Source organism: Mirounga leonina, unplaced genomic scaffold (assembly GCF_011800145.1).
Source record: "Mirounga leonina isolate KUSES-001 unplaced genomic scaffold, KU_Mleo_1.0 Mir_114, whole genome shotgun sequence".
NCBI classification, from domain to species: Eukaryota; Metazoa; Chordata; class Mammalia; order Carnivora; family Phocidae; genus Mirounga; species Mirounga leonina.
The window spans coordinates 48,178,794-48,199,700 of NW_023270265.1; the positions used below are offsets into that span (position 1 = coordinate 48,178,794).

Here is a 20,907-nt window from a genome sequence, read left to right on the forward strand (position 1 = left end):
TAATTAGACTGAACTCTTTCATGTGGATCCTGGCTGACTGATGTTTGGGAAACACGGATGTGAACTATGTCACCTGCATATACAAACAGAGCCCTGCTAAGCCAGCAGTGACGGGAAATAGTGCATGCGTCACGTTTCTGAATTTGGGCTGACTGCCCTCATACGTTCAGGAGTGTCCCCTGTGAGATGCTATGGGGCTAAGACATGCCAGGGAAGGCCAGGAAACGGAGCCAAGCTAATGGCTCCCGTGGGAACGGGGAATCCTAACAGAAACATAATCTGCAACCCTGCTCTCATTAGCTCTGTGCTCTCACTCTGTTTCGGGTTTATGACCATGTCTTTAAATTACATGCTTGGAAAATGAGTAGGTTCAAGCAAAAGACCCTTAGTATCTTCAGTGAGTAAAAACTGCACACGAGAATTGTTATACCAGCTGAATGAAATCTTTTTGTGTGCCACTTTTAGGAAAAAGGTCAGATTAATGTCCAGTAATTAGCAGAAAGGCAGCCTGGAGGCATGGATCAACTCGGGGAATCTGAAAAGCCAGAGTTAGGTCAAATGCTGGAAAGCTGGGCATTAATTTTTTAAAATAACATTTTAGGGAAAGAAACTTGATGATTAGGTTTGATTCTCAAGAACTGATTTAGGTTACTGAGAATTGCCATTCTTCATTTTTGCCTGAATAGGTATAGCCATAAAAAAACAAATTCCTGGTGTATTTTCTCTTAATAAAATTTTTAGAATCAAAAATATTGTGTGAAAAGGTATGGTGTGCCCCAGTCATGACCCAGCATTTGAAGTTTGTTTCTCTCAAATCTAGCAAGGACACACACATCTATTTCCTTACTCTGTCAGCTGAGGACACCCAGAAGTGTCGTTGTGGTGCTGGTAAGCACACCCAGCACCCAGATCTTGATGTCTAATACCATCCTCCAGTGAACCAGGGCTCCCTGGAGAAATGGCTGATTTTAGGGCTGGGGCAGGAAATATAGAAGATGGACCTGGTACATCTTGTAGTGACCGAAAGTAAGGAAGTGATCACACACACACACACACACACACACAATGGGGGTATGTCAAAGGGACACAAAGCCAGCTGAAAGAGCTCCCAATGGCCAGTTTAAACAATAACATAAGTAAAATAGTACTGGGGGTGCCTGGGTGGCTCAGTTAGTTAAGCGTCTGCCTTTGGGCTCAGGTCATGATCTCAGGGTCCTGGGATCGAGCCCCGCATCCGGCTCCCTGCTCCGCGGGAAGCCTGCTTCTCCCTCTGCCCCTTTCCCCCCTTCTCATGCTCTCTCTCATGCTCTCTCCCTCTAATAAATAAATAAAATCTTTAAAAACTAAATAAAACAAGAGTATTGGATTACAACCCAAAATATAAATATCCATGAATCCATCCTAATATGGATAAATAATTGAATAAATAAGTACATAGGGAGAGTAGATAAATCTCACCTGCAGGAGAATTATAAATAATTTATGTAGCTACTTCACCCTCTAAGAAGTGGAGCGTAACTCTTTTGAGCATGAGATGTACACAGTGACTTCCTTCCCAAGAATCCAGTATGGAAAGGAGATAAACCCGGCAAACATGACCTCAGCCAATCAAGGTCAACATCAACAGTGATAAGTTCTGTTGATAGTACTTGCTATGGTGTAACAAGAAGGTACTTTACCTCGGGGGTCTTCTCCCCAACATAGATAAGTCCAGCTCAATCATGAGAAAAATATCAGACAAATCCCAAATGACGAACATTCTACAAAATCCCTGAGGAGTACTTCTCAAAATCATCAATATCGTCAAAAACGTAAAGTCCAAGAAACCGTCAGAACCAAGTGGCAAGATATGATGACTACATGTAACGTGGGATTCTGGATGGGATCTTTGAAAAAGTATATTAGGTAGAAACTAAGAAAATATAAATTAAGTATGGACTTCGGTTAGTAATAATGTACCAACACTGGTTCCTTAATTGTGACAAATGCACCATAATGTAAGTCAGTAACAGGGCAGACATTGTGTGAGGTATATGGGAACTCTGTACTAGTTTTACAATTTTTCTGTAAATCTCCAACTGTTCTCACATAAAATACATACTTTAAAAAATCTAGCAAGAACCGACTTTGAGAGAGGGAGAAATCAACTTTTCTTCATACCTGCCCCCAATCTCCACTGGGCAGATTTCTGCACATACATTAGTCCTGGGAGACATACATTTCCTTTTGCCCATTTACATGTGGTGCCATCATACACTCTCAGTAGGTGGCTATTGCCCTTAATGGGGCAAAAAAGTGGTACTTGGGGAGGGGTTGGAAATCCTTAGATATTACCAATGATTTGTAACCCTCTGGAGCTTAACTCTAGCTAACAAATCTTATTTCTTGGTATTTAATTTCTCCCTAAAGAAAAATATAATTTAAAGTAATTTAAATTTAATTAAAATTAATTAAATTTTCTCTTTAGGCAGGCAATAATGAAAAAATGGTTATAAAATACTGGTGTGTACCACTCAAAAACATATACCTTATGCTTACAAGGAAGCGTGCAAGAATGGGGGAGTCCAGAGCATGTTAATTCAATACAGGGGGGGAAATCTCACACAAGCTCTCTACACAGAAGTTCCCCTACAGTCACATAATGGCCCTGTATTTGGCTGTTTTTAACATGATTTTACATACTTGGTTGCAAGCACTCTTGTCATAGATTTAAAAAGATTTCTCCCTTTTCAAGGAAAAATAGAATTAAAAAAAAAAATCTGAACTTTGAACTTTGGTTGAATGAAACCTCATCACCAACATGACTGTTTATTGAACAACCAGGAAGGAACCCATCCCACTGGTTATGTTGTAACTTGTGAGAAATTCCAGAGTAAATGTACAGGTGAGGGCTTCCTCAGCCTTCACATGATGTGAAATTACTAAATGCAACATTGATACATATTAAGTCTCTCTTGGGAAGGTATGCTCTTTTCGTCTAAACTGTGATTTAAAAATCTTTAGCCTTTATAGAAATTTTATATTCTTTGAAATGTCCCCAATCCCCCAAACTTTTTTCTTTTAGTGAAAAAGTTCAGGTTAAAATATAAAAAACCATGTATCATTAATTGTTACAAATGTGCCATAGATTGTAAATGCGAGTAACAGGGAAAGCTGAGTGCGGGGTATATGGGGCTCTCTGTACTATCTTTGAATGTATCAGTAAATCTAAAACTACTCCAAAATCACTTATTTTAAAAAGCATAAATCTCTTATGAAGTACTTATTTAAATTTATTACAATCGTTAGTTCACTAAACGGTGAGCTTCTCAAGGGCGGATGGAGGCTCACCCATCCTGTGCCACAGGAACTTGATCTAGGACCTGGAATGCAGCAGGTACTCACATGTGCTTAGATGAATGCTTGGAAAATTGAAAAGAGATTTCATCAGACTCCTTTTCTCCTACTATCAAGCAACTCTATGCTCTACCTCTCAGTCATGTGAAGAGTCTTACCTAAGAATTATAAAGAAGAAAAAATTATAATTCTATTTAAATAATGCAAACCACTCGATCCCCTAGCATTACCTAAATTTGTTATTTTAAAATATATTTTTAAAAAGTCCCAGTTCCAGGGGCGCCTGGGTGGCTCAGTCGGTTGAGCGTCTGCCTTCGGCTCGGGTCATGATCCCGGGGTCCTGGGATCGAGCCCCGCATCGGGCTCTCCGCTCTGCGGGAAGCCTGCTTCTCCCTCTCCCACTCCCCCTGCTTGTGTTCCCCCTCTCTCTGTGTCTCTCTCTGTCAAATAAATAAATCTTTAAAAAAAAAAAAAAAGTCCCGGTTCCATTATGATGCTAGAGGTCTGGCGGGGCAGTGGCGTGGGGAGGGAGGTGCAGAAACTGTGGGGAGACCTGATTCAATAGCTGATTTTAAAATAAATGACCCTAGGGCTTTGCTAAGAAGTCACAAGCAATAGATGAGTTAGCAGTGAGCCACGTGGAAACGTAGTCCCAGAGCCCCTCCTTGGTGGAGAGGCGTGCTCCCAAAGCTGGGGTCCCAGCGGAACCAAGCACAGCAGCTTGGCTTGCGCGGTCCTTCTTGTGTGTTGGCCGAGCGGGAGGAGTGAACAGGAAGGCCGTGGAGGGGGGGGAGCAGCACTCACATCTTGCTTAAGAAAGTCGGAAGGCCTCTGGCGGCCTGACAGCGAGCGGGAGGGAGAGCACGCCGCCCTCCATCAGGACCGGCCGGAGTCCGGATTTACGAACCCGTCCCGATGCGACGCGCAAGGGGAGAAAAGCTGAAGATTTTCCTGCGGAAGCAGCAGAGCGCTACGGCAAGAACACCAGATGCAGAATGTGATGGACCTGGGCTCAGTCGCCGGACCGGCCACGTCCCGTTCCAGCTGGGGCGCGGCACCCGCTGGCCTGCGCAAGCGCACAGCTCCCGCCCTGCAGGGCCCCTGGGGGCACCCGGGGGGACATCTGTACAGTAAGGACACCTACCTAGTTCAGGGGCTGCAAACTACAGCCTGCCCTCAGGCCAAGGCCGGCCACTGCCTGTGAGCTAAGAATGGTTTTACATTTTCAAATGATTTAAAAAAATAAAAAATAAAAGCTTTCACGACATGAAAATTACCTTAAATTCAAATTTTGACGCCCACAGAGAAGTGTTTTAGATCACGGCCATGCCCGGTTGTTCGGGTACCGTCCACGCCTGCCTTTACGCCACAAGGGGCAGAGCTGGGCGCTGCGGAATCACCGCGGAGCTCTTCACACAAAAGGCTGACTAGCCTCTGGTCAAGGGAAGGTTCTCCGTGACTGTCCTTAGCCTTCCTAGTCTTGCCCCCAGTGCGGTGGCTCAAGGGGCAAGTTCTCCCCCTCCCCCCCCCGGGGGGACACAGGGAGTTGACATGACTGCTGGGGACCGCACTGCGGGCGTCTGGTGCGCGGGGCCTGGGATGCGGAGCGCCCTCCATCGCGCAGGACGGGCCTGCCTGTGCACACACGACAGGGGACAGGGAACGAGCCAGCCCCCCGGGCGGCAGCGCGGAGGCTGAGAAGCCCTGCCAGAAGGCCCAGAAGAAGTTGAGAGAGAGGAAAAGAGGCTGACACTTCCCGGAGCGTGCTGAGGGTGCGACGCCAGGCAGCAAGGCGACCTCTACCATCTCCTTTGCAGAAGAGGAAACAGGCTCGGCCGAGGCTCGCCCCCAGCCCGACAGCACCCAGCGAGGCAGAGGCCGTGCAGGAGTCTGAATCCATTTCCGCATGTGCCAACACCTTTCTCCTCACGCAGCACATGGGACTGATGGAAGACAGGTGCCTTCCCGAAGATACAGGGGGGCCGGCTCCTCCCCCTCTAATCCCGCTCTCCCAGAAGGGTGGGCATGGTCCTGGCTGGGCGGGTTATGTGAGGCTGAAACAGGAGCCTCCTGTGTGCCCACAGAGTCTCATGGGGATTGTCAAGCGAGGAGTGGGGCTGGGGGTCCAATGGGAGCTAAGTGGTTGGGGGTCGGGGGTACAGACCTTCCTAGGAGACTGTATGTTCTGGAAATAATACATTTCTAAGGAATAGCTTCACGATGGGTATTTTAATATTACATTCTTAAGAGGAAGCACTATTGGCCAGCTTTAAGCTAATGTAAGCTCAATGTCCCATAAGTCGGAAAGGCTAACTGTTGAGCTTACTCAGCCAAGAAGCAGACACCAAGAGCTGGCCTGAAGCAACTCCTGCAATTATCAGAATAATCTCTTAGAGAAGGGGAAAGTCATCCTGTAGAGGGCTGGCCATGTAAACCCACCCAGACAGAGTAACAGGACCCCTCCTGGAACAGAGAGGCAATGTGGGGAGTCACTGCAGATAAGACATTAGTAACCACAAAAGTGAAAAATGCAGCATTCCAACAAGCTATAAAAGACGTCTACATGATTTAAAAGCCCCTGTAGTTGCTAAAGGGAGGTCAGCAACGTCTAAAAAGTTACGGTAGTTGGAGAGTGGTTTGCAAACTCTGCAGAAATGGAGAGGCTCTCAAGGCACCCTCTGGCATTTGAATAGAGTGCAAATGTTCACTTTCATTTGCTCTATCTTCTGTAGTAGCAGTGGCCATCTTCACACCAGTGAGTGACCTGGGCTCCGGGCACAGAGGAAAACTCAGAGCCAGGCCACAAAGTTGGTTACCTTGTTCCACTAGATGCCAAGCACCGCATGAAGGGATGAGGGCATAAAGCCACTGTCCCCAGGGAAGGCACAGGTTGGTGGGAGAACTAGAAGTATAACGTAGTAATGAAAGCACAGTATGGTCTGTGCCAAAGAGCTGAGTCCCACACCATGTGAAGGTGGGGTCCAAAGCCAACACAGAAAGCCGCAGTACCTAAGGCAGAGTCTACATTAATCTTCAAAATGCCTTATGGTTTTCATGCTTTTTAAAGATTTTATTTATTTATTTGAGAGAGAGAGAGTGTGTGTGTAGGAGGAAGGGCAGAGGGGGAAGGAGAGGGACAAGCGGAGTCTGTGCTGAGTTCGGAGCCCAGCATGGGGCTCAATCTCACGACCCTGAGATCATGACCTGAGCGGAGACCAAGAGTGAGATGCTTAACCAACTGGGTCATCCAGGCACCCCAGTTTTCACGCTTTTATACAAGTTCGACATGGCCCTTCTCTCTAGAACGTTGTTTCTTGGGTTGAGCATAGTTGAGCTGGTTTTCTTTTGGCCCTGCTGTAAAATGGTATCCAACGGGAAGAACGGGCATTGCTCTCAGGCAGTAAGCAGCTTGTCCGGCAAGAGGTGGAAGGACCTGAGGAAGCAGCAGATGCAGCTGCCCCCTCATGCCCACCCCGCCTGCTCCATGGGCAGATCGGGGGATATACATCTGATCTAGCTTTGTGTCTGCAGCGTCTGTCTGTGCCATGTGCCAGGCTCCATCTGCATGAGTCAAGTGTGTGCACGGCATGACTGCACATCACTGAGATGCTGTGACGACAAGGACAAAGACACAGGAAGGACTGATTTGTCTGGGGGAGCTCAAGATGGGCTTCACAAGAGAAGGTACAATTTAAGCTGGGGCTTCAGATATCAGGGACACAGCATATGGCAATAAAGAACATGGCATGTTTAGGTAGTAAGCTGACTGGGATGAGCTCAATGGCTGGGAGGTAGGAGTAGGGCCTTCAGCATCAGGACAGCCCCACCTATAAAGCATCTTAGGCATCATGCAAGGAACGTGGCTTTGAAGTCAGACATTATGGGTAGGAAGCAGGAAAGCGACAGGCCAGATCTGTGTCTTAGTGACAGGCTAGATCTGCTTGCATTTGTAGAATGTCTGGAGCAGAGAAGGACTAATGAGGCATGGTGGGAAAGGGCCATGTGTTAGACATACTGGGCCAGTGGACTCAACCTCACGATGTCTCCAACCTCATGATCTGAGGGGAAAAGGGGATGACAATCTTATCTTCTAGGAGCTATTAAATAAAGTAGGGAAGATGGACAGGGGGCTGTATCCACTTGGGGCCACAGCGCATTTAAAATAATTGGGAACTTTCAGCTGGAGGTGCCAGAAATCCACTGCAAGTTGGGACTGAATCTCAGAAATCAAAGCAAAGTGAGTGATGTGGATTTTAAGTCCATGTATGTTAGAGGACAGATGGTGAGGTCATCATATGAAATGCGCCTGACAGGGTACTTCCCACCCGGCAGGAGCTCAGGTGTGGGGGCTGATGTAGCTGTAGTCATTCCTGTGAATGGCCCCCTCCCTGCTGCTCTGGGGGACAGTGAGGCCACAGAAGTGAATGACACGGCCAGTGGGAGTCCTCTGTCAGAAGAAAGTCAGTGGAAACCAACAGTTAAGGGACAAAGCCAAAAAGAAGAATAAAAAGCAAGAATTAAAAACATATGAGGAGAAACAAGAGAGAACAGGGTCTGGGGAGCCAGAGGAAGTGAGAATTTCAAAGGAGAGTGATTCAGTGTCAAAATAAGTGAGATAAAGAGTGAAGGGCCCAGGCTGTCTTCGGAAGTTGGGAGGCTACCTATGACCTTGGCAAGGGCCATTGTTGTGACAAAATGCTGGGAGAGGAGGCTGCTACTGGGGGATGGAAATGCAGGGGAGGCAAGCACTAGATGGGGAACCCCATGACAAGTCTCCCTGGAAGGCCTGAAGCAGAAGTCCTTCGAAAGAAATGAAAGGCTTCTTTCAATGCATGCAGCAGCATCTACTTCTGCCATTTTAATTAGTTGTTATCTGATATTTGGTATTTGAGACCCACAATATGCTAAGGGAAGCTTTGGTTTCATGTTCTCATCTGTCTGCCTTTACTTTCCATTTCGCACACTGTTTCTACATATTCATTCTCATGTGAGAAAGCTGGAAGTTGGAAACTTCCTGGAGCATTCAAAGGCTGGGCTCAACAGAGATCATCTCCTGATCGAGTCACATCCTGACATGTCTTCCCTGGGTCCAGGATTGAGTTTTTTCAAGACATGAAATTGGAGAGGGGTCCCTAAAACACTTTAAACTTGCAGTATCACCTTCCATTTGTGTAGCTGGATTTTAGATCCTGAGGTATTTCTACAGCCATTGCTTCATCTCATTCTTACAACGACCCTAAGGGAGAGGAAAAGCAGATAAGCTTACTCTCCTGTTATAGATCAAAATAACAGCAAGCAAACAAACAAAACGCTGGAAGCTCCGATTTATGCAAAGGTCACGTTCTTTCCCATCCCCTACTCTTTCAAGTAAATTATCAGTGGCAATGATGCCTTGATTTGTAAAAGGCCTAATAATATCCTATCCAGATATATTTCAATCACAGAGCAGGGAGAGAGAGAATGAGAGAGAGACCATGTGACAGTACTTTTGCCTGAATCATCTCAGTCAGGTTGACCACCACTCTAGCAGTTTCCAATAGTGCCATGGTTCTAATCTTGTGTGCTCATTAGAATCCCTTGGCAGCACTTTATAAAAAGGAAGATGCCTGGGCCTTCCCCAAAACTGAAACTGTCAAAGACTGATTGACTAGAAACATACAGGAGAGCAAAGAATAAAATAGCAGAGCAGAAAAGCAAGAATGTGTAACTAAAACTACATTCTAAGGTACAGCAGGCAGAGTTGTGTGGGAAAAAATAATCATTAATGTATGTTTTGCATGCTTGAGGATATACCCTATTGATGCAGTTTGAAATTAAAATGTTGACTGTTCAATTTGAAAACAAGACACACACATACACACCATTAGGCGGAATCCCTATTCTCACAACAGGTGCGCACATCTACCTCGTGGAGGCTTATGGCACACACGTACAAGCACGTTAACAGACATTTACATGTACCCTTTATCATGTGGGCTCTTAGTTAACCAGAATAGATGGGTACACGTTGTAACTACAGAGCCATGATGCTGGTTCCATGAGCCCCACAGCATTATGACAAAATGCTGTTCCCCAAATCACCTAAGTCCCTATTTTCTTAAGTAATGTCAGTAACCTGGAGTTATTTTAGTGTACTTGGTATGTGCCTACTACCTGCATGGTTCCAATCAGGAGGCAGAATTGCAGAGGAGCTAAGACAGTTATCATATAATAATTGTTTTCTAAGTTTTCTATAAAGATGGTGCTGGCGGCCCATAGTCATCAGGTTGTGGCGAGAAGCAGATGTGCCAGATGCTTCTTGATGTCTACATGACGGCTGGCTGGCAGGGAGGAGAAAGCTGGAGGTCCGAAAACCAGAGCCCACCTGAACGGGTCCACCCAAGGACATGCCGAGAACCCTCATCAGGTTGTTGCTCTGATATGCTCCCCAGATAGGGAGGCCAGATAAAATACAGGACACCAGTTAAATGTGGATTTTGATAAATAACAATGTCCCAAATACTGCATGGGGCAGACTTACAAACAAAATTCACTATTTATCTGAAGTCCAAGTTTAAAGGGCATTCTGTACTTTTATTTACTAAGTTTGGCAGCCCTCCTATCAGGGAAAGCCCCCATAATGGTTTCCACCACCCAAGAAACTTCAGATTGTTCCATATTTTTGTATTATTAATTAGCACCTATAAATATTTTAAAGACATACTTTCTGAAATAGTATCCTTCTCTTTTCTGCATCTAACATATCATTTCTAATTTTTCAGATTAAGGGCACAATGAACTATTCTTTAATGTCTTAAGTCTTTCTTCTAAGAAACACCATCAATACCATCATGAGTGACTTATACTCTGTATATTAAGTTTACAACAGTCTCCATGAAACAGAAATATTCAAAAAGTGCAGATTTAGCATTTGGATCTTTTAACCAAATCTCCAACCTTTCTGAATGCTCACTTTCAACTGAAAGCCTTTCTAGAAAATAATGATGTAAATCATATTATCATTACTCACATAAAGGTGGCCCACTGCAGCCCTTCCAGAAAGCTACAGAGGATTTTCACAATCTCAACTGCTCTTTAAAAAAAAAAAAATCTGTTTTCTATTATGAAAAATAATCTAAAAATAGTTCCACATATCACAAGGACAAAGCCATCTGTATGATCTCTCCAAAGAGCTCATATTTCTATAGATTTTTATCACTTTCCAACTGTTTCATCAAGTTCTGAAATTTAAGAAAGTCACGTAGATTTGGCAGCTAAAACTCCTCAAAATATTAAATTGAATTGCTAATATTGCAATTATTTTATATTATTCTTTTACATCATAGAAGGCTCAAATAAAATATGTATCAAAGTAAACAAAGCACAAAACTGCATTAAAACTCATTATAAACTTCCTTAAAAGTTGCATTAACATGTCTCTACCAATAATCGATGGATAAAACCAAAATGTTGGTGCAACAGAAAAATACCCAGCACTCCAGTAAAACACACAGAGAAATTGTGTATCTGGAAATGTTAGCCCCAGTGTGTGTTTGGAAAAATAACTTTCAACAGATGTAAATAATGTTGGGCCACTCATCAGGACTGTCACATCAAAACTGGTGTGTATTTTCTCTTAAGAATCAAGATTTCACTCTAGAAGAATAAAGTCAGCATTAAAATAAAGACAAAACTTGAACAGAAGAATATGAAGGCAGTTAACATGATTTTTAAACTTGAGCCATATAAGAGAAGTCCAGAAAATGAGAGAAAATGAAACAACTGACCTTTGCATGGATGCTCTCCATTGGGTCCCAGAGGTCTCCATTCAAGACAGAGACATGGACGACTTCGTAAGCTCCTCCCCGGCCCCTTCTTCCAGCCAGCTGCATGGAAGGTGCTAATTTGTTTCCCAGGTTCACCCCTGCATCAAAAAGAAAACAGCCCTGTTCTTCATTCTTGTCAGGAAGAGTCCGGCATCAGACGCTTATGACATAAATGACTCATTGAAAATATTTGGAAGCTGAAGGAAGCCAGGGAAACAGCACTATCTATTAAGTCACAGTCAGTGTTAAAAGTGATGAATTCTCTGTCAATCTAGCCAAACAATTTTGTGACTTAAACAAAAGCTAATTTTTCCCTTCAAGTCCTATGGCATGTGCTGGGTGATGATCGAAGTCAAAGTATATAATTCCATCCTTCAACAAGCAACAAAAACACACAAGTGGTGACTTTTTAAGTGATGAATTAATGCTTTGCTTCAGATCAGCTCTCTATTAAACATCTCAAGGCTTTAGCTGTATTAAGACTAAATCCATTTACTTAAGTCCCAGTGAATCAGCTCAACACAATGCCAATTCTCCTCTCTGTACTTACGCAGGCTAATTTTATATGCTTCAGTGAGTGATTCTATAGACAAAATTAATTTGCTAGTTCAGACTGACTAGACTGGTTTATGTAAAAAAAAATTAAGTCATTCAATAAACTATTACATGATCTTGTTTCTTGGGGTCCTGTCGAACCAGTTAATGTCCCGACACAGGTTCAATTTAGCCCCATTTCCATAAACAATCCTAATGGAAAGTATAACATTTTTTTCTCTTCTGGAGAGTGTATCACTTCCTTAACAAGTCGGGTAATTTCTCTGGGCTTGTTCTCCTATGAGGTCACGTTCCTGCTATTTGGTGTGACCACAGTATATCCCTCAAGGTGAAGGATGGGAGCAGATTCCCTCACATGTTATTCCCATTTCTTCAACCAGGACTCATAATTTTCAGACCTGAGTCATAATAGCACCGTTTTAAGTTACTAAGGAGTTCACATTTATTGGGCACAAATGGTATTGAAATTTTAATCCTAGACATTTTACAGTTCTCCAAATACTTTTAAATCCACACCATTTTATCATTCTCGATGTGGAAGTCTGCAGTTATATTCAGGTTACAAAAGGATTACTACTTGAGTATTAACCGTCTGACACAGCCCCTCTGGAAAATTCTCAAGCTGGTCACAAAGCATTTAAAACTCCCAGTTGTTGAGGGACCATGGGAACGGGGATGAGCAAAGAGTTAGGGATATGGCCAGTGGCAGAGGAGGTGAGTGGACCCATTGGCCACGAGGGGTCGGGTGGGGGTGTGGGGGGAGAGGACCAGGCTCCTGGAGCCGCGTGAAGGAGGAGAGGAGAGTGTGTGGGGCCCAGGCCTGGGACAAGCTGAGTTGTTTGGGATGAACCCACATTCAAGTGATGAGGGTTCCAGCCCTGTAACCAGGGGGGATGGTTCTAGGTGGTGACATCTGCGGGCACCGATGGAGGGCTGGATGGAAGTGGAAGAACTGGAAAGAACTGCTATCTGAATGGAAGATGCTGTAGCCCTTCTCCTGGCTACAGAGGGGGCAGCCATTGGCAGCACAGAGATTGTGCTTAAATGACCTTGCTTTCACACCCTTCATTGCGCTCCCCGCTAGTGTGACATCACTCTAAGTAGGGACTTCGGGGTCAGACATACCCCAGCACCAGTATCAACTCTTCCACGGATCAGCTGCGGGTCTCTGGTCCAGTTGTTTGCCCCCTGGTTGGTTCGTTCACTCATTCACTCACTCATTCAACAGCTATTTATTCCCTGTCTACCTCCTGATGGACACTGTGATGTCTTCCATTCAAAAAGCCCATCATTTCCGCTTTGGGCCAGTGTGCACTAATGTCACCTGGCTGGAGACAACCCCTCTGCCTACACTGCTGGGACCCTCATCTTGTAAATGCAGCTTAACACCAGAAGACTCCGTTCTCTCCATCCGGTGCATCTAAGAGAGGGACAAAGATAAAGCTGCCCTCACGACTTGTGTTCTTGTGTTGGCAGAAAGATGAAAAACACAACCATTTCAGAGAGCAGTCAGGACTATGAAAGAACAGGGCTACAGGGGCTCAGTGTTATCCTTGTATTGCTTCTGTAAATTTGCGATGGCTTCCAAATAAAAGATAATAAGAAAAACGAAGTGACGGTAGAGTCGTGGGGAGGGCTACTTTTGATGGATAGGCCGGGAAAGACCTTTACTTGTAGGGAGGGGGTGCACATTAGCCCAGACGTGAAGATGAGAACCTTCCAGCCCCACACAGAACCAGAGGAAGAACGAGTCAGCAGGACAGCACGTGCTTTCCTTTTCCATAAAATGAGGCAGAGCTTGGGAAGGCCAGGAGGAAATATGCATGAAGCATAGAGAACAATGTCCACTGGTTTCACCGGCATCATTCTCACCAAGACCCGGGTCTCTTGCACAGGACTCTCAGTGGGATTCCCAAGTTGGAATTTACCAGAAGTTCATGCTGATCCAGTTATACAGCTCCTGCAGAACCAGACTACAGAGTGCAATTAGCTGAATGTATCTTAACCGAGAGCAGGTGTGTTATTCGAATTGGACTAAGAAGGCTTTGAAATACCAGCAATTACAGACTAAGAATTGGAGATCCATCTGAACTTTCCCCTAAACCAATGAAAACCATGCCATGTGCCAAGAGTCACCATGGCCAGCATTTTAATCTTTTGAAAAGTCAGGTGAAACTGTTAAGAAAGTGACTGCAAGCATTTAAAAGTGTTCTCTACAAAAACAAACCAATTTGATTATAAGCTGTTCCTGGCAGTTCTGGCAGTTAAACTTCCAACGCAAGTGGATTGCTAACTTGAGCGGTTAGTCACAAACCCAGTTGTCCAAGGGCTTATTAAATCCAAAACAGGAGTTCTGCATCACCCACCACCCAGCCACCATGGGGAAGACAGGATGCTCTCCGGGGCTATTCCAGCCACGCTGCTCAAAGACCGAGGAGATCTTCACCCTGCCTCAGACTCTTGGAGAACAGCCTTTGCATGCGACCGAACTCGCTTGACAAGAAACCATATGTTTTAGAAGGAAGGAGATGGCACCATGAGGTCCAGGTCTCCTGGGTGAATCATTAGCATGACTGCCAGCAGGGGCTCTAGAAGGGGTAGCAAGTCCACATCCTTGATTTGGGGGAAGCTGGGGAACCTCTGCGGGGCCTCCCATATGACAATCAGGCTGAAGCTGCACAAACCAAAAATCAAGGAACGTTTTTAATCCTCTGGACCTTTTTCCTCCAAGACTCTTGGTAGCAGAGAAAGAGAGTCATATACTCTCCTGAAGGCCAAATGCTCCAAGCACTGAACACTTCCCTTTCCACCTACATAGTCCATCATCTTCACCCCAAAGAAGTCCTTTTTGGCTGAATTCTTTTTGTCTAAGAGGCTTTATTTCTAAATATTCCAAGGAGAATTTCGAGGCAGACTGTGCCAGCACTTGGAGAACGTTGTGGAGCCTTTTTAAGAAATTGAGTAACTGCACTGTTTGCTGAGTACAGTATTTATTATCTATGTACATGGATAATGAACCATCCCTCAGCTTTTTAATTGGTTGCACCGTATCCCCCAACAGTATCTGTAGTCAGAAGACCATTTCTTATGAGCTTTGCTTATGTATTTATACACTGGTATTTCTTTTAGATGATGCAAATAAAAATTTTATTTGTGCTACATGGATAGACAGAATAAATTATATACAGCTGTGAGATATCACAATATATTTTATGGAGTGATCTTGTTGACAAACCATAAAAGCAGGTCCTGAATGATGTATACATCCAAGCCCTCAGAAGCCCCGGGAAAAAATATGACCTTATAAAATATACAGTTTGCATACATTTTGTTTTTCCTAATATTTGGGCATCAACAAAATCGGTTGCTTAAATAAAAAATGTGAATAGTTTACATCGGGGAGGAACTTCTGGCTCTTTTTCTGTTGGGTAACCAGATACACTGCTTGCCATTTTGATAAAATGGCCAGTTTGCTTCAGTCTCATAGTGGGGAAAAAAGCATATTAGATACTTTGGTTTCTAACACAATTATCATCTGTAATAATGAACTTTACTTTCTCAAGGGAAATGTATATGTCTATTTTGCTTTTGTCCTTGTCTGAGCTTTTCACCTTCAGATTTGATTATGACCGGCCAACAGGGAAGGTGTAAGACCCAATTCCGCAAGCAAGCAAGCATCTTTGTAGCAATGGCTTTTAAGGTCTTGGAAAAGCCACCAATGAAGACACCTGCCCAAAAGGGACTGATGATCCCCCCGTATGAGTCACCCAGAGCCTGGCTGCCCATGAAAGTCCTGCCCGTCCCTGCTCTGGCCAATCCTCCTTTGCCTGCCTTATTAAGAACAACCACCTGATGCCCGTCGATGGGCTTCGGTTACGTACAGGCAGAGACTGCTGTGGAGGTCTGGACGGTGAGCAATGAACATCTTAGAGCCACAAGGCCTGGCCCCGGTCTTGAGTCCTCGGATCGATGCTCTCCAAGCCTACCCCTGAGGTTCTGCCCTCTACAAAGAGGGACAACATTTTCCTCCCTTCCTAGTTCTTACAGGGTGGAGGAAGCTCAACGCAGTCAAAGGGCTTTCAAAAAGTGGCAGAGGAGGTGAGTGGACCCATGCTTCAATGCATGAAGTTAGTTTAGGATATCTGAATGCACATTTCCAGACTTCTACACAGTGTTTGTCTGACCAAACCATGCTAACAGTGTGAAAATGACCACTGCCTGTCGATCGTCAGAAAATGCCGGGCGTCGGTACTGGTGGGTACCCATTCAGGCCACCTAGTGGGTCACTGGGGAAGCAAACTCTGATGAGATTACTACTCAAGATAAAACTTAAACATCACATATGGAGTTCTGGCTTTGAAAGGAAACCAGTATCAACACCTGCATGGACCTAAGAGAGGAGAATTGATCTGAGGCACTAAAAGTAGGATTAAGATAAATATTCTTCTGAAAATCTAGTTGGGGGAAAAAAAATTGAGGTAGCCATTATGAACTGCAAACCAATCTGGGGACAAGGCTCTGGAAACTCACAAAGCATTTTCCTTAGCCCCAAGTATGCAAAAGCTAAAGAAAATTTTATAGAACTGAGCCACTCCTTATTTCAGGGAAATATGGTGGCAGTGCTCCCATAAAGGGCGAATGTATTTCCTTGGTTCAGATTCCTATTTGCACTTACCAAATAACTGTCACTCTTTCATTTCATCTGCAGACTCCCCGGGTGGAAATTAGGAATGTGATTTTAAAATGACATAGCTCAGGGATGCTCAAAAGAACCAAGGGAAAAGTTAATCAGAAAAAGAGTAATTTCAGAGTGGAAAAATCTGAAAAACACTACTTCGGCCAGATGATCAAGGGCAACATAAATAGCAATGTCATATTGTCGGTATGTACCTTTTAAAGGATATGGTAAAATTAACACTTTACTTCTGCAGTCTTACTCCCCCAAACCCATGCCCCCAGTCTAACCTGAGACAAACGCCAACAGATGTGCATCCTACAATACACGTGACCAGCACACCTCGAAACGGTTGAGGTCATCAAAAACAAGGGCACTCTAAGAAACCCTCACAGCCAAGAGCAGTCCAAGAAGGCAGGACGACTGTCCTGTGGGGTCACATGCTGGATGGGATGGAGAAACAGAAAAGGGAAATGAGATAAAAAAAGGAAGGAAATATGAGGGAAGTAAGTAAGTTCATACGAATATGAACTTCAGTTGAAAAGGTTTAATTTTGGTTCATAAGTTACGATAAAGGTATATATTAATGTAAAATGTTAACAGGGGAAAGTGGTTGTGGGGAATATGGAAATGATCTATACGATCTTCTCGATTTTCCTATACATCCATAACTATCCTTTAAAATAAAGTCTATTAATAATCACTTTTAAAACTTAATCTGAATCTTGGGGGAATAATGTCATTCCAGAGCAATTCAGTATCCGAAGCCCAGAGATGGCTGGTGACCACGGAGGACTCCAAATACCAGCAAACTGGAGGGCTCGCCTTTCTTTGTTCTCATATTGCTCTTCATTCAGGTAGAAGAGAAGACTTGGCAGCTGCAGTCAAGTGAAAAGCACCAAGTAACTGACAAGGTTTTCCAGAGTAGGAAAAGGCAGACGTCTGTGAAAGCAGTTGATCCTCAAGCAACTGAAAGGCCTCCTACGTGCCCCCAGATACTCTAGAGAACACAGAAATAACAAGCTGCTGTAAACATTTCAACGTTTTTGGATGATTGGCTACAAGGTTCTGGGGGAGTACAGAAGTAAAAAGTTGGTTTAGGAAGGTGACACCAAGTGACAGTCACATAAATACTTTGATAAAAGGATGCTGAAACAGAACCAGACTGTCTCAGAGCCTAAGATTTTACTTATCCACACCGGCAGGCTAAACTATCAAGACGAAGCCCAATGTAAAGGAAGTAGTCATAGTGTACTGAGTCAGAAGACACAGCTTACACCCATCACAGGCCATTTATGGATGATCTTGGGCAAGTTTCTCTTCCTTGACACTCAGATTCTTTCTGTGTCCAGGAGGCTATGGGACCATCATCCACCACACGAGACTGGCAAGAGGACCAAGTGAGATCCTGGATGTAAAGTGTACATGGGTGTCATTTAGCTTAGTTTTTTGTTTGTTTTAAAATCAGTGTTTGGAAAGAAATACATGAAAATGCTCTTCCAGATTTTTTCTGAGTGTTGGGACTATGAATTCATTGTTTTTCTTCTTTATGTATCTCTGATTTTTCTATAATCAGCACATATTACTTTTATGATGGATAAACTTTTATGATGAATAAAAAAATAAACTTAAAAAAATCAATCATTTGGACTTGTGACAACAAACCAACTGCTCGAATGTTTTCCTTTCTTACCAGCTTTCCTGGTATCACAGATACACAGACTTGGGCATGCCAGAGGACAGAGCCCATTTAGAAATAAAAGCAATCAAGCACTATGGAACAATTGCAATTTTGAAAAGATGTTTTATATGTCATTTCCAAACTCAAAGAAAGCTGATTATAGCTTCTCAGAAATGTTTCAAATGGATTCATATCCCAAGCATCCATTGTCTACTACACAGAAAAATAATTCTCCATGCCCATAGTGTACCCTGTTTGCAGGGAGCAAAATCATTTACAACATTAATTTATTATGCTGGTCAGTGGAAGCTAAAGCAAGGACCATTTTACAAATGGTCAGACTGAATTACCTGATTATATGGATTATTCCTAATGTTTCCTAACAACAAATGGCAGAATTAATGGCAAAACCCAAGCCCTTTGCATTTCAAATACATTCATTCACTTTGCCCTTCATAACAGGGACCAAGACGTGCTGCAGGAATTCATTTGATTACTTTTGGGGGTTGGAGTGGGGTCAGAATTTTCCAAAATTTACTTTGCCAACAAAAAGTATATAAGGGGGGAAAAATGGAACCAATGATTAAAATCTATACTCCAGGAGCCATTATTGAAAGTTAACAGCAAAAGGACAAGAATGAAAACTAGTTTATTCCACTCACTATAATAAATTTAGCAAATGGAAGTACACAACAGTGAGGGAGTGGTCACTTTCCTTCTACACTAGAAACTCAGTTCCATGTGAGGGCAGTCTCTCACATCCTCGGTGCACCATGTGTCACCACCGACCAACTTCTGCTAGAATATACACTGATTTGGCAGCACCTGACCGTTCTCTGACCAGGCCTTGCCTTGCTCCATTCATCACCCTTTCTCCCCAGCCTTCTTCTCTCCCTGAGGGACTTGAGCAGCCCCCCAAGTCCCAGCTCTGGACCATCTTCCCTCTCTATTCTGATTGTCCCTCACAGAACTCACTAACATTAAGCTGATGTTGCCCAAATCGATATTTTTCCATATGGCCAACTCACCCAAGGGCAGTCTGTATTACAATATGTACTGGGCATTTTAAGTCCTATGTCTTGTCACCATCATCACCTCAGATTCAGCATATTTAAAAATCAAAGGTTTCATTCCATTTCCCAGTCAGACAACAAAGCATTCTGTATCACACACGTCTTGCCAATGCCACCACCATTCATTGTTCCTTAAGTCACATGGTCACATGGCTGGGTGATCTGACACAGTCTTTGTCTTATGGCCCATAGTCAACAGCTCCAACGAGATTCTTTGTGCTTTTGTTTTCTGAAAGCTCTCCTATTTCTCAATTGAATCCTTCTAGATAGCCTCATCACCTGCAGGTTCTTCCTCTTCCAATCTTAAAGGAGAAGACCATCTAAGAAGAACAAAAACCTACAGCATTGTTTTCCATCAAGAGAACATGATGTAATGTCCCAAGGCAGTAGAGAGCAGTCAGTATGGCTACAGTGGACGGGATGATGGGATGGAGAGAGATGTGACCGGAAGCACAGGGGGTAAACAAGGCCTGGATCATGGTGGGCCTTCTAAGGCAGGGTCTGGATATTGATTGCAATGGGAAGGCATTCTAGAATAGAGTAGTAATCAGAGTAAATCATCCATATTGGAAACATTCTCTACATGAGAATAGAGAGTATGAAGGCTGGAGAAGAATGGATAAACAAGAACCATTCATAGGCCAAAAATTCAGTGTTGAGCATAGGTGACATAATCAGTAAGCACTTAGCGATCACAATGGTGAACACCAACTGAACACCTGCTACACACCAAGCCCCGCTCTAACTCCTTAAAAGTTTAACTTGCTTAAACTTCCCTACACCCTATGAAGTTTATATTCATTTAATATATGAGAAAACAGGCACAGAGAAATTAAGCCCACGGTCAAATAAATCAAGAAGCCAGGAGGTCAAGCCATACAGCCAAGTTCTCAGATCTGTGCTCCAGCCATACTGCACAATGCATTAACAATCACTCTGGCCTGGAAACACTAGGAATGAGATTCGATCCTTTCCCGTGTCCTAAAGTCTCAGAACTCCAACCCCTGATCACTTCAACTTGCTCACTCTGTTATGACCACACGGACCACCCTTCTGACACCTTACTATACCCAGCTATGTCTTACCTCATGTTCTTTGCACTTACTGCTCCCTCTGCTGAAGACTTCCGGCTCTCAAACCTTTGCACGACTCCAAATCTCATTATTCGTGTCTCAGCTCAAATGTTACCACTTCAGAGAAGCTTCCTCCCAACCCAAGATCCTCTCCAGGCCATCATCCTACGCTGTTCCTTTCACGGCAACCGTGAGTACCTGAACTTGTTTTATTTATTTAGCCTTTGGTCTGTCCCCACCTCCCTACTCCCCAAGCTAAAATCACAAGAGGTAGGGGCCCTGTCTGTCAAATTTCCTTTTTTATGCTCATGTGCAGACATGTATTTATTTAATGGATTATTACCAAACAAATGAAAAGTTCTCACAGCCTTGTTGTGATTGTAATGACATAGGGGAGGGGGCCAGGGCTTGGTTCTCAGCTTGGAGGTTCTAACAGGTGACTTTTAGCTTACCCAGCAATGTCTGGTCCCTTGCAGGTCAATGCACAGAACCAAACCCACATGTGTCTTATTTATAAGCCAGGATTCCAATTTACTTATTTTTAATGAGAAAGAACTGCCAAGTCAACCAGAATCCTCATCTAAGGCATTTTGCTCATTATCTTCCCAGCAGGAGATCTTCCTTGAAAAGCCAAATTAAGATCAGAACAGAGAACTGAGGGACCGTAACAGAAATTGCGATCATGAAAGCCCAATATTGCCTTCCCTAC

General features: G+C 43.9%; 1 protein-coding gene across 6 annotated transcripts in view; it reads right to left on the reverse strand.

The window, feature by feature from the left end:
* The window catches only part of ADAM12 (ADAM metallopeptidase domain 12), a 346,655-nt gene that overhangs the window by 292,625 nt on the left and 33,123 nt on the right, over positions 1-20,907 (reverse strand). For 2 of the 6 annotated variants that reach the window (XM_034985935.1, XM_034985934.1), the window contains exon 2: positions 11,103-11,239. In XM_034985935.1, coding sequence (XP_034841826.1) covers positions 11,103-11,239 — 137 coding nt within the window. Of the gene's footprint in view, positions 1-3,384; positions 3,495-8,496; positions 10,243-11,102; positions 11,240-20,907 lie in introns of those variants that run through there. The other 4 variants (XM_034985939.1, XM_034985956.1, XM_034985936.1 and 1 more) reach the window with 4 other exon arrangements.